A 13,517-nucleotide genomic window follows, 5' to 3' on the forward strand; every position below is an offset into this window, starting at 1 on the left:
GATACAAGGAAAGGGAGATTAAAAAAAATAGACGGGAATTGAGATTGACAGAAATAGAGAAAGGTTAAGATGAATAGAGTCAAAAAGATAGAAGTTGAGAGATGTAGAATAGGATGAGATAGAAAAAATGAGATTAAATAATATAAACGGAAATTTAGATTAGAATAGATAGAAAAAGATTAGTGTGAGTAGATAAATGATAGAATGTGAAAAATGAGAGGGAATTTAAAAAGATAGACGTTTTAGATAGAAAAAAATAGATAAAAATATATAAATAAGATAGAAATTGATAGACGTAGTATAGTATGACATAGAGACGAGGCGATTAAACCAGATAAACGGGAATTGGGATTGACAGAAACAGAAAAAGATTGACATGAATATAGTTAAAAACATAGAATTTGACAGATGTATTAGAGAATGAGATAGAAAAAATTCGTCTTTGAAAAAGATAAACGGGAATTAAGATTAGCAGAGATAGAGAGAGATTGAGGTGAATAGATAAAGGATAGGATGAGATAGAGAAGAGGAGATTAAAAAAGAAATAAGAAAGATAAGCGTTGATAGATGTAGGATAGGATGGGGTAGAGAAGAACAAGTTGAACAAAATAGTCGGGAATTTAGAATATCAGAGATAGAAAAAGATTGATATGAATAGATAAAGAATAGAGACAGAGAAAGGATAGATAGGCGATAGGAGGGTATTAAAAAAATGTATAGGATAAAATCGAGAAAAGGAGATTGAAAAAGATAGATGCGAATTTAGATCAGCAAAAACAAAAAAGACTGATGAATAGATAAAATATAGGATGACATAGAGAAGAGGAGATTACAAAATATAGACGCGAATGGAGATTGACAGAGATAAATAAAAAGATGAACATTGTTACATGCAGTATAGGATGAGATAGGGAAAATGAGATTGAAAAAAATAGACGAGAATTTATATTAGCAGAGATAGAAAAATATTGGCCTGAATAGATAAAGGATTGGATGTGATAAATGAGAGGGGATTGAAAAAGATAAACGTTTCAGATAAAAAAAAAAGTTAAATAGACATTCATAGATGTCGTATAGTAAGGCATGGAGAAAAAGAGATTAAAAAAGATAGACAAGAATTGAGATGGGCAGAAATAGAAAAAGATTTACATGAATAGAGTTAAAAAAATAGAAAATGATATATGTAATATAGAATGAGATAGGGAAAATGAGATTGAAAAAAATAGACGAGAATTTAGATTAGCAGAGATAGAAAAAGACTGACATGAATAGATGAAGGATAGGATGAGATAGAAAAGACGCTATTGAAAAAGATAGACGTAAATTTAAATTGACAAAAACATAGAATGGAATGCATATCCTCTATCTTTTTTAGCAGGAAAATTCAAAATTATTGAAAAAGATTACAACAAAATGACCGTTGCTATACGTACGGAAATTTTGGTACGAACAGTTGAACTTTTTCCGTAAAAATAAGCAACACTATTAAAATCATCAAAATTTGAAATCCAGCCAGAAACAAGCTATAAAATAATATTTTCTGAAAAATCTCTGCATGCAATTCAATCTGGATCGTTTGCATTTCCATTTTTATTATTAATGAGCCTCAAGAATTTTAACGCTCTCAAAAAAATCATCATTTTAGATAAGAGCGTATGGAATTACACGTGGCCTTTTCACAAAGTCGATTTATAGTAGAATTATTATTTCTTCTTGAGTAACATCGCGTGAGCAAAACTTATTAATAAGAAGGGATATCCTTTCATTCTAATCTCTAAAGGTTGTAAAGTTGTAAACATTTACCGCTTTCCACAAATGGAGCGTGCATATAAAAGTGGTATTTTTTAAAAGAAAAAGTGGACTGTCAGAGCAAAAGTGTCCAGGATGTAACGAGAGGAATGTAAAATTTATTATGGGGACAGTTAACATTTAATTAGGAGTAGCTATCGATTATGTTCCCTAATTATCATGATTATAAAATTCCCTTCTTAATCGCTTTGTTTTTAATTTTTTTCAGGTTTGAAAGTTTATTTTGTTTTGTGAAAAATTCGTCTTTTCTGTTAAAACGTTTATTTCTTTTGGTCGAAAATTTGTCTGGTTTGGCTGAGAGTTCATCTTTTTTGGTTAAAAAATTCTCTTTTTTTAAAATAATTTTATTTAACTGAAAAATCGATTACTTTATCTTTGGTTGAAATTTTATCTTTTTAGCTAAAAATGGAACTGATTTGTTAAAAAAAAATTGTTTTTTATTTAAAAATCCGACCATTCTGTTGACAATTCGTATTTTTTCGGTTGAATTCAGCTGTTTTTTTTATATAAAATGTTAATCTTTTTTGTTTGCAGTATCAATTATTTAATTAAAACAAAATTTTTTTGCTGAAAATTCATATTTTAGGGTTAAATGTTTTTTTTATAAATATCGATTATTCGTTGAGAAATTCATATCTTTTTGATAGGAAATTCATGTTTCTAATTAAAAATTGTTAAAATTTGGTTGCAATTTAAATTTTTTTTTGGTTGAGGGTTCAAATTTTCTGCTGAAAATGCAACTTTTTTGGTTGAAGTCAACTGTTTTTGATTTAAAATAAAAATATTTTTCTGTTTTAGTCATTATGTACTAATTAGATTTTTGTTAAGAATTTGTTTCAGTTAACAGCTCAACTATTTAATTGAAAATTCGTTGTTTTTTCTGGGTTTATTTTAAGAGTTTTTTTATTTCAAATACAAATATTTTTTGGTTGAAGATTGATGATTTTGGTTGAAAATTTAATTCTTTTGGTAAAAATTCAACTTTCTTTTTTTGAAAATTCGCATTTTTTTGTTAAGAATTCATCTGTTTAGCTGAAAATTAAACTGCTACTGAAAATTCGTTTTTCTGGGTTAAAAATTCGTCCCTTTTTTTACTATTAATTACTGTTTAAAAATTTAAATATTAAAAAAAATGTAATTATTTGGTTTATAACTCCAACATATTTTTGAAAATTCCACAATTTTATTTAAAGATCATTATTCTTTGTCGAAACTGCAACAGTTTTTTTGAAAATTCTTTTTCTTTTCATTAAAAATTCGTCTGTTTTGATAGGAAATTCAATTATTCAATTACCAATTAAACTATTTGGTGCACAAATAATTTTTTGATTGATCATTTCATTTTTTTGTGGAAAATTGGTTTTTTGGTTTAAAAAATCATTTATTTGGTATAATTTGCTTCCTTTTTTGTTTAAAAAATGTTTGGTTGAAAAATAATTTGTTTTTGTTGAGGATTCAACTATTTCATTGAAAATTTATCTGTTTTGGTAGAATTAAACTGTTTCAATTTTTTTTTCTGTTTCCCCTTTCGTTAAAAATGGATCTTTTTTAGTTAAAAATTGAGCTAATCTATTAGGAAATTTGAATGCTCGTCTTTTTGTTTAAAAATTCATATTTATTGTAGAAATTTTATATTTAGTCGTGGATTCTTCAGGGAGCAGGGCAAGAAATGGTTGCAGCTCTCGCTTTAGAAGGGCCGCAGTGCACGAGTATATTGCGCAATATTATGCAATCGAATTGGAATGTATTGGAATTGGTTGAAAATTCAACTATTTAGTTGCTAATTACACTTTTTGATTAAAAATGCACTTTTTGGTGAAAATTTTATTGTTCTGTAAAAAATTCGGCGTTTGGTATATGAATTCATTAGAAAAAATAGTAGGTATTATTTGGTGGACCATTCAGTTACTTTTTTGAAAATTAAACAATTTTGTTAAAAGGTCAACTACAACTGTTTGGTTGAAAATTAACTTTTTAATTTATAATTGCATATTTCAGTAGAAAATTCATATTTTTGGTTTCAAAATTAAGTATCATAATTTAATTTAAATATCATCTTTATAAGTCAATAAATCAAAAATGTTTGTTGGAAATTCGTCATTTTAGGTTGCAAATTCAACTATTTTAGTAGGAAATTCAATCATCTGGTTTTTATTAATGTCTCCGGTGCAAACCTAAGTTTTTAGATAAAATAATTTAATTGTTTAACAGAAAATTCGTCTTCAACTCAAAAACAAATTTTGTTGTTTCTCGTGAAAAATCTTATTATTTTTCTTATTCTTAGAGTAAACGAGGTTTAATTTGAACTTCGATGTGTATTCCTGATTATTATATTTAAAAACATTTATAAACATTTAAACAAAACAGAAAACATGAAACACGTATTTTCTATAAAAACCAATACAATTTTAACCCAAAAGTATGTATTTTCAACAAAAAAAAAAGATTTTATAACCTTATAATTGAATTTTTTACCAAATTGTTGAATCTTCAACCAATAAAGATTTCAATTTTAAATCAATTTGAATTTTAACAAAAATACGAATTTCCAGTAATTTAAATACTAGATTTTTTAGTTAAAAAGATTAATTTATGACCTAAAAAAACGAATTTTTATCAAAATAATCCAATTTTCTACCAAAGAGATGAATCTTGAACAAAAAATTTAATTATTAACAAAATAGTTGCGCGTGCAACAAATTGAAATTAGAAAAAATATATAGGCTGATATTTCAGGGGAAAAATATTTTTATGTTGAATAAAAAACCATTAAATTAAACCAAAAATACGAATTAGAACAATTAAAGCACTAGAAATTTCAGTTAAGAAGATAAATTTTTAAACCCAAAAAATAACAAATTCTCAACGAAATAGTTAAATTTTTCACCAAATATATGAATCTTCAACAAAAAAAAAAAAGAATTTTGACCATTTTTTAAAAATTTTAAACAAAGTACTAGAATTTATAAAAAATAAATTGTCAAAAAAAAATATAATCGTTAATATTTCAACCCAAAAATATTTTTGTTCTAAATCAAAAACAGTTTAATTCAACCAAAAATGGCGAATTTTCAACAACATACGTTGAATTTTAAACCAAAAAATTCGAGTTTTTTAGAAAACCATTGAACTTGAGACCCAAAAAATGAATTTTCTACAAAAACAAATAATTTTTAACCAAGAAAGATGAATTTTACTATAGAAAATTTTAAAATTTGAACAATTGAAAAAATAGTTTTAATTAATATTATTTATTAACAATACCATAATAAAATATTCAAACAATTTTTTTCAATTAAACATTTAAAAAATTTGTTCGTTCAAATATTTCATTACAGTACTTTTTTAAATAAATAAATGAGATTCTCTACAAAATAATTTTTTTAATTGTTCAAATCCCAGAATTGTATCGAATATTTGATCATTTTTAACGAAAAAGTTTAATTTTTAACGAAGCAGTTTAATTGTTAGACGATTAGTTGAATTTTCAACAAAAAATACAGATTTTAAACGTAGCGGTTAGTTTTTGACTAAGAATGTAATAGTAAACTTTTTAACAAAAAAAAAATAATTTTTTAGCTAAAAAATATAGTTGAATAATCAATCTGAAAAGATGGGTTTTTACCAAAATAGTCTTGGTTGACTTTTTAACAAAATTTTTTAATTCTTAATAAAATAATTAAATGTTGTACCAAATAATACCTACTATTTTTAAGCTTAAAAAAATGAATTCATATACCAAGAGACGAATTTCTTCAGAATAATTAAATTTTCACGGAAAAGTGCATTTTTCATCAAAAAGTGTAATTGGCAACTAAATAGTTGAATTTTCAACCAAAAAGTTAAGATTCTAATTAAGAGAGGTGCGTTCTTAACCCAACAGTTGCAGTTTGAACAAAAAAATTTAATTTCGAAACCGAATTTTTTTACAGAAAAATAAAATTTTTTACTAAAAAGTTCATTTTGAAACCGAAGAAAATTTCTATCGAAATAGATAAATTTTTAACAAATAAGTTGAGTTTTGATACTAAAAATTAGAATGTTTTAAAAAACCATTGACTAAAACCAAAAAAATGAATTTTCGACAAAAAATAATTGATATTATTATATTATATTTTAACCAAGAAAGATCAATTTTGTCATAGAAAAATTTTTAAAAATAGTTTTTATCAATATTATTTATTAACAATACCGTATAAAAATATTCAAACAATAAATTTGAAAAATTAGAAAATATTTTTTTAAATTCTTTAATAAAAATATTCCATTATATTAGTTTTAATAAATAAAATAGATTCACTAAAAAATAATTTATTTAATTGTTTAAATTCCGGAATTGTATCGAATATTTAATAATTCGGTAATTTTCTCTCACGACTTTTCGAATTGGTAGATAATATGAACTGTCGGGAATTTAAGTATTCAAAATTTTGTAATTTGGGTAATATTATAAACTGTTCGAAAATTGGTCAATTCAGGTTTTTTATACTTCAGTAATTTTCGAAATTCGCGAATTTTCTACTTCGAATGAAAAATTCCCCACACAAGTCACAACTTTTTTTTAATAAATCGTATTTATAGATAAAAATACAGTATCTAATAAAATAATACCAGTTTTAAACAAAAATGTTAAATTCGCACAAAAAATTAAAAAAGAATCTTGAATTTTTAACCAAATGCAGCAGAAATAGTTCCCTTTTCTTATTGGATTATATTTATTCAGTTTGCATTTAAATGGATTGAGAAAAAAAGAGGGCAATGGGGGAAAGATTATCCAGCCTGCGACAAATAACTAGGAACTTTAATAATTTAAAATCTCAAGAATAATGTTTTAAATAAACATTGATGTTTATTGATATTTCATAAAATATTTAATTCTGATCAAAATTGGAAAAAACTCACCACCATCTTCCCAAGAAAGTGTATCTTCACCAAGGCTGACAAATTCCCTTTTCAGATCTTCGTAGGTAGCCATGGTCGTTGGGGTCACCAAAACACTTTTTTCCAACTCACAATAATTGCCACTCCTCAAACCTCAACCCCGGGGGAGGTTTGTAATTTCACTTCACTTCTACCTCGACTTTCCGTCCGATTTGTTTATTAAATAATAAAAATAAAAACAACGACACAACCCAACAGACAAATATCGTAAATTTGCACTATTTCACATTTAAGTCAGACTGTTAATAAGAGAGAGAGGACTGAGCACAGAGTATCAACGTACGATTATATTACGACATTCAGCCGGAGAAGTGCGGTGCGGGACGATGTTCTCCGACTTGTCACCAACCAAGTTGTAATGTTCCCGCTCTTGCTTTCGTCTTATCTCTCTCATGCCTTTCAAGTTTGACTTTTCTCCCTCGCTCTGTCACCGTTCTCTTTCCTCTCTCTTTCCTACTATAATCCTCTCTCTTTCTGCCTTCTATTTCATCGTACACTGTTTATTTTTAAAAGAGCTTCATTACAGGTCGACTTACTTACCTGCTGCTGTACTACTACTACTGTCAGTACACATGCCACATGTGTGGAGCAAGGTAATTCAGGAATTTGCATTATAGAAAAGTTTTCACCTTTAAGCTGTCTACGCAAATTTGTCTCTCAATTGCGGAATATCAAGGTTAGGGAGGTCCATAATGCTTTGAATTTTTTTTTCACTTTAGAGCAGCGTTTCCCAATCTAGTGCCGCCGGCAGATTAGCCTGCCGCCGGCAGGGAGAAGCCACGTAAGACCGGAGGGTGCGCTCAATTTGAGCGAAAACTTACCTGTCTCCTGTTTACCTATATATAACTGAGGGCTCCTTCCCCTTTAACTATATAGATATACTGTACACTAGTGAATAGATGATTAGATACTACACGGGAAAAAAATTGCGGGAAACGAACGAAGGAATCAAGAAAGTATAGCTATAATAGGGATATTGAGAATAGGTGTCTGAAGAAATTATAGGAAGACCGCCGGTGCAATGTGGGATCAGCGAAATAAAATGGCGACGGTCTAGTCGGGAGCAGTGACAGTTCAGATTTACTTTGGACAATTAAACGCTTTTGACCACTTAAAATGTGCGCGAATGTTAATATTAAATAGAGTTTATGATGCGGTAATAATAATTTACAATTATTTCGATTGTAGGCGATAGCTATATTGAAATATCAAGAAACGCGATAAAAACAACAAACTTGACCTCCAAATATAAATATATTCTCCGCATTCACTCGTTCGCCTCAAGAATTTTTTTCCGTGTAGATGCTCCAAAATTGAATTGAAAATTAGTTTACCGAATTTTCATGGATAACTGATAATATGTTTTCATAAATTGTTTTAACAAGTTATCATGAATTTTAGCTATTTTCTCTTAGAATACATCCTTTTTCAACTTTCCAGCTAGATCGAGGGAATAATCGATTAAATTAAACAGAAAGAAGGTTTTACTTCATTCTTCCACTTTTTGTCCACTTTCCATTTATATTGAGGTAATAATAATTTAAAGTTAAGGAACAAGATTGTTTAAATAATGCAATTATTTTTTAAATCACATTCTCTTTGAATAATTCTAGAAAGTTGCGGTTTTTCTTAATTTTTCAATTTTTGGTCTAGTTCCCACTTAGAGTATAGTGATAATTGAAATAACGTGAAAAAATAATTATTTTAACCATTTTTTTTAAATTTTCAACGATTTTCTCTTAGAATAGACTTAAAAAGTCACGGATTTTTCCGAATTTTTCCAAATTTTTATTTAGGTCAAGATAATTAATTTAAGACAAGTTAATTCAACAGAAGTAATTCTGAAACAATTTATTATCATACTGATTTGAAGTTAAGAAACAAGATTGTTTAAACAATTTTTTATTGTTGATGACTATATTCTCTTAAATAATTTCTTCAAAATTTAGTTATTTGCAATTTTTTACTTTGTTTTGCCTTCTAGTTATAAACAAATATATAGAGTAAACAATTAAATACAGAGCATTCTCATCCCTTAACCCGATTGTTTATTGTTAATTATGTACTATTCTGATTCAACGAATATCAAATTCTATAATTTTATCATAAAGTGGAAGGTTTAAAAGTGATCTATGAATTTTTCCAGAATTTTTTATTTATATTTGCTACATTTTCAAGACACCAGGTCAATTTGACCTCCTTATACGGTTCACGTAGATAAAAAACAGCGGTACGGAGATCGGGTTAAATTCCTCTTTATTCTCTTATATTTTACTGGAGTACATAGATTTTTTCGATATAAAAAATTAGAATTTATTTGGATTCTTTCGATTTGTTTTGTAGTAATTAATCACTTTTTTGGTCAGAACTTAGAAGGGTTTCAACGATTTTAAGATATTTGAAAATATTGGTTGGAATCCTGAATTCTTATTAATTTGCCCTAAATTCTTTCTAATCCTTTTTAATTATCTTGCATTTTTTTTATTTACTTTAATTCTGCTAAATTTACTGATATAAGGAAGTGTTATTAAGGAATGTCGTAATGTTATTAAGGAAGTGTTGTTACTTAAGGTTGTATGTAAAAAAATAATTCTCTATTTGAATTTTTTGAAAAAGAGCTATATTTAAACAGAATAATTTTCTATGTGCTAAATTAATTTCAAATTTTTTAACCATACCGATACGGAGATAATTAATTTCAAAGTTGACTTCTTTAATATGTAGTTCATAAACAATGCATAGGCACTTTTCACATTTTAATTTATAGTAATTAAACACTTTGGTAGAGAAATTTAAAAAATGTCGCTATTAGTGCTGTTTGAAAATACAAATTAAAAAAAATATATATCAAATTTGTGTACCACGTTGTTTCATAGATAATTAAATAAAAAAACATTGAAATTTTAGTCACTTTCGAACTGATAAATGTAAAAGTATAAACTTTACATCGATTTCCGATGAAAGGTTCGCTTCAACAAAAATTAACTTTACAGAATAAAGTTTAACCAAATATTGGTTAAACTTTTTTTTTGTTTTTCCAGGACAACATATGTGTTTTGAAAAACGCAAAGTTGTCCGAATAAAACTTTATCCATCTAAAAAATTTCTTGCAACAAATTTTAACATACATAAACAATATAGATTGTTTATAACAATTTAGTTAAACAAGTCTCCTAATCGGCCGTTTCCTCGTAGAAAAAATTTTTTTTTCAATAATTATTAGAGTGACATTTATTGCGGTGACTAACCAACAAAATTAAATAATGAATAATTTATATGATTGTTATAAACAATTTTTTAAACAAAACTATGATTTTTTTTTACTTGCAAAAAGGACAGTTTTCCACTGAAATTATCCGACAATAAACTAACAGTGATTCCGAAATTGGATATCGGACATTAAATAATAATTTGCGTAATTGTTAATAAAAATTTCTGTAGAAAACTGTCCATAACAATAACGCTGTACTTGCGTTTTTAGAAGTCACCTATCTTTCATGTGCTTTATACAACTTCCTGAAAAATAAATGAGGAACGAGTATCATTTTTTTAATTGATTCAATAACTCAAATAAGATTATCACAAAAATGATTGAAGAAAAAATAACTTTTTTCTACGACCAACCGCAGATTGTCACGCATTTTTAAAAATTGTTATTAACAATTACGCAAATTATTATTTAATGTCCCATATCCAATTTTGGAATCACTATTAGTTTATTGTCGGATAATTTCAGTGGAAAACCGTCCTTTTGCATTAAAAAAATTAATCATAGTTTTGTTTAAAAAATTGTTTATAGCAATCATATAAATTATTCTTTATTTAATTTCGTTGGTTAGTCACCGCAATAAATGTCACTCTAATAATTATTGAAGAAAAAAACAGACAATTGTGAATCACTTTTGTTCAGAAAAATCAATTCAGCTATGAGAAAAACTCGTTTATAAAGAATTAGTTTATAGAAATGTTTTTAAAAACAATAGTTTTTAACTCATGCTAATTTTTTTGTTACAAATTATGACTCTTATGAAAAATATTATCAACTAGCGTGAAATAAACGATTTTTTCTATGATAAAAAAAAATAATAAGAATTTGTTTATAAAAATTTTTTATAATGATTAAGTTAAATATTATTACAATTAATTATGTTTTATGAATGCATTCGCAATAATTCCGGCTGATAGTGAGTTTCTATCTGTATTTTTTCTTGAGATAAAAATTCACAAATCTAAAATAGTCAATTTTGTCACTATATTTGTTTATATATTGTTGCTCTGTGAAAAATTTTAAAAAAAGCAAACCAGAATTCTCTTAAAAATGAATTGCTGAGCATTTCTAAAAAAAACTTTTAAATCGGTTAAGAAATACGACCTGTGGGCGATTATGAACAGTAAATTCCTATTCCATACCACTTTCAAGCTACCGATCAAAAATGTTCTTGCTGACTTTGAATCCAACACAAAAAACATCCAAGAAATAGACCGGAATAAAGCCAGACTAAAATTCGTCAATTGCATCCGTAATTTCGCCCAACAAACAAATTTGCACAAAAAACCCATGAGCGACTTTCAGAAACAAGTAAATGCGATTCTCAAACCGACTAAAACATTTATACAAAAGAATCCTAATATTTCAATTAGTAAATTTGACAAAGGTAACATTTCAGTAGCTATGAATAAAGATGAGTATGAAGCAGGTTTAACCCTAATGTAGTCAGAAACCAAAATCTATAAAATTTATCCAAAGACCCGACACACGAAATTCAAACTAAAGTTAATGACCTGATAAAATGTTGGAACGACAAACATTATATAAAACAATCAACAGCTGCCTCTTTGAAAGCCAATAATGCCAATCCTTCCCGTTGTCATGGACTAAGAAAAATTCACAAAGACCCCAAACAGCTCAGACTGATCGTTTCACATATTCGCACTTTAAATTTGCAATGAGACACCTGGTGGCCGTCAGCGAAGCTATTTTAATGGCGGATGATACCGTACACATATCAATGGTGTTGCATGTAAACAATAAATAGTTGATAGATTTAAAAATAAATATTGCCAATTATTAATATAATATCAAGATGGATTTTTTCCCTGATTATCGTAAGGGAAAACGCAGAAACAAGTGTTGTGCTAAAGGTTGTACTTCCACGACAAATAAAAACACAAATTTGAGTTTCCATACCGTTCCACAACGCGGAGTGAAAATTGAACGCATGAATTTATTTTGCAAAAGAGAGACTGTGGGTAAACGAAACTTGTGGTTAAAAAATTTGGGAATAAAGTATCACGCCGGTGATTTGTTAGTTTGTTGCAAACATTTTAATTCGACAGATTATTTTTTTGCAGGTTATTTTCTATGAAATAAATAAATGTGATGAATGGAATTGAATTGTTGTATACAAAAATAGCAATGTTATATTTGCAGATGTTAGTACAGGACGTAAAGTGTTGAAAAAAAATGCTATTCCAATAGCTGCAAGTAAATCTGAAAAGTGTAAACAGAGGGAGGCTGCAAATATTAAAAGAGCAGAGAGATGTGTATGTGATCTTAATTATAATCAAATTTTTATTCCATATGAGAAATTAATTTCATCAATTTGTCTTTAGACACAGAGCATACAGCTCAATCTTTGTTGACGAACGAGAGCTTGCACCGCACATAAAAATTAAACCAGAATTCACAATTTTCTGACCCTCGACCATATTCCGTGACGACGTCTTAGCATTTGCAAATTTTTCAATAGCATATAGTTGCAACAGCAACATATTTTTAATGCTTGATAATTAGTTATTACTAAAAATTCAACAAACTCCCGTATAAACACATAGCACCGTGTACGGTTATGACGGCCATATTGTTTCAGCGACACAAGCGCCTCTCAGCCCGCGGTGGTAGTTTTCGTCGCGAATAGGCAGTCCAACTTACAACGTGGCTTCTTATTACAAGTCCATCATTTCTGAAAATAAAATTCCTCCAAGATCAAGAGTGAAAAACAGTTTTGAATTTGACAACAAAATTAAAAACGTCACAAAACCACCAGGGTATACATTATTTTTACTTGAAACCGTATAATTGTTCACAAACGTTCCTATTGGTCTCGCGATTGTTGCTGTAAAAGAGAGATGGTTTCAGATCCAAAATAATGTAAAAATTTCTATGACACAGTTTCTCAAAGAATTACGAACTTGTGCAAGTAATTCCTATTTTTATTTTAAAGGAGTATCCTACAAACAAAAATCAGGCTTTTCCATGGGTTCTCCACTCTCCCCCATTTTATCAGATATTGTGATGGATAATTTAGAAAAAAGCATCTTAGCTTCCTTTCCAACACGGTTACCTTTCTACTCCCGTTACGTATACGATATTATTGCTGCTGTCTCTGATCAACAAATTGAAACAATTCTGAGCACTTTTAATAACTTGAATCATAATTTACAATTCACTCTTGAATTGAATCAGGCAATGGAATTAGCTTGCTCAAGGTGTTCGCACAAGAAAATACTTGTGCAGTATGCTGGAAACGGCTCACGTACGATCTGTTCGTGCACACACACAGATCCGCCAACCAATCACGTGCGAGATGGCTATATACCGTTCACCTATCGGTCCGGCACTCGAAACAAATTCGCAACGTCGAAAACTTTTGCATCTCGAGTGGCGCACAGTGGGGTGAAATCGGAAAACGAGGTTCAAAATGACATTTAGAACGCAATTATGCACCGATTTTAGAATTTTTTTTTTTAAATTCAGAACTAAATTT

At 28.1% G+C, this 13,517-nt stretch overlaps 1 protein-coding gene across 2 annotated transcripts in view; it reads right to left on the reverse strand.

The window, feature by feature from the left end:
* The window catches only part of LOC117179141 (cerebellar degeneration-related protein 2), a 413,086-nt gene extending 405,994 nt beyond the window's left edge, over positions 1-7,092 (reverse strand). The window contains exon 1 of one of the 2 annotated variants that reach the window (XM_033370820.1): positions 6,715-7,092. In XM_033370820.1, the coding sequence (XP_033226711.1) occupies positions 6,715-6,784 (70 nt within the window). In that variant the 5' untranslated portion in view covers positions 6,785-7,092. Of the gene's footprint in view, positions 1-6,711 lie in introns of both variants that reach the window. The other variant, XM_033370817.1, reaches the window with a different exon arrangement.
* Between the last annotated feature and the right edge of the window lie 6,425 nt (positions 7,093-13,517).

This window comes from Belonocnema kinseyi, chromosome 8 (genome assembly GCF_010883055.1).
Source record: "Belonocnema kinseyi isolate 2016_QV_RU_SX_M_011 chromosome 8, B_treatae_v1, whole genome shotgun sequence".
Classification (NCBI taxonomy): domain Eukaryota; kingdom Metazoa; phylum Arthropoda; class Insecta; order Hymenoptera; family Cynipidae; genus Belonocnema; species Belonocnema kinseyi.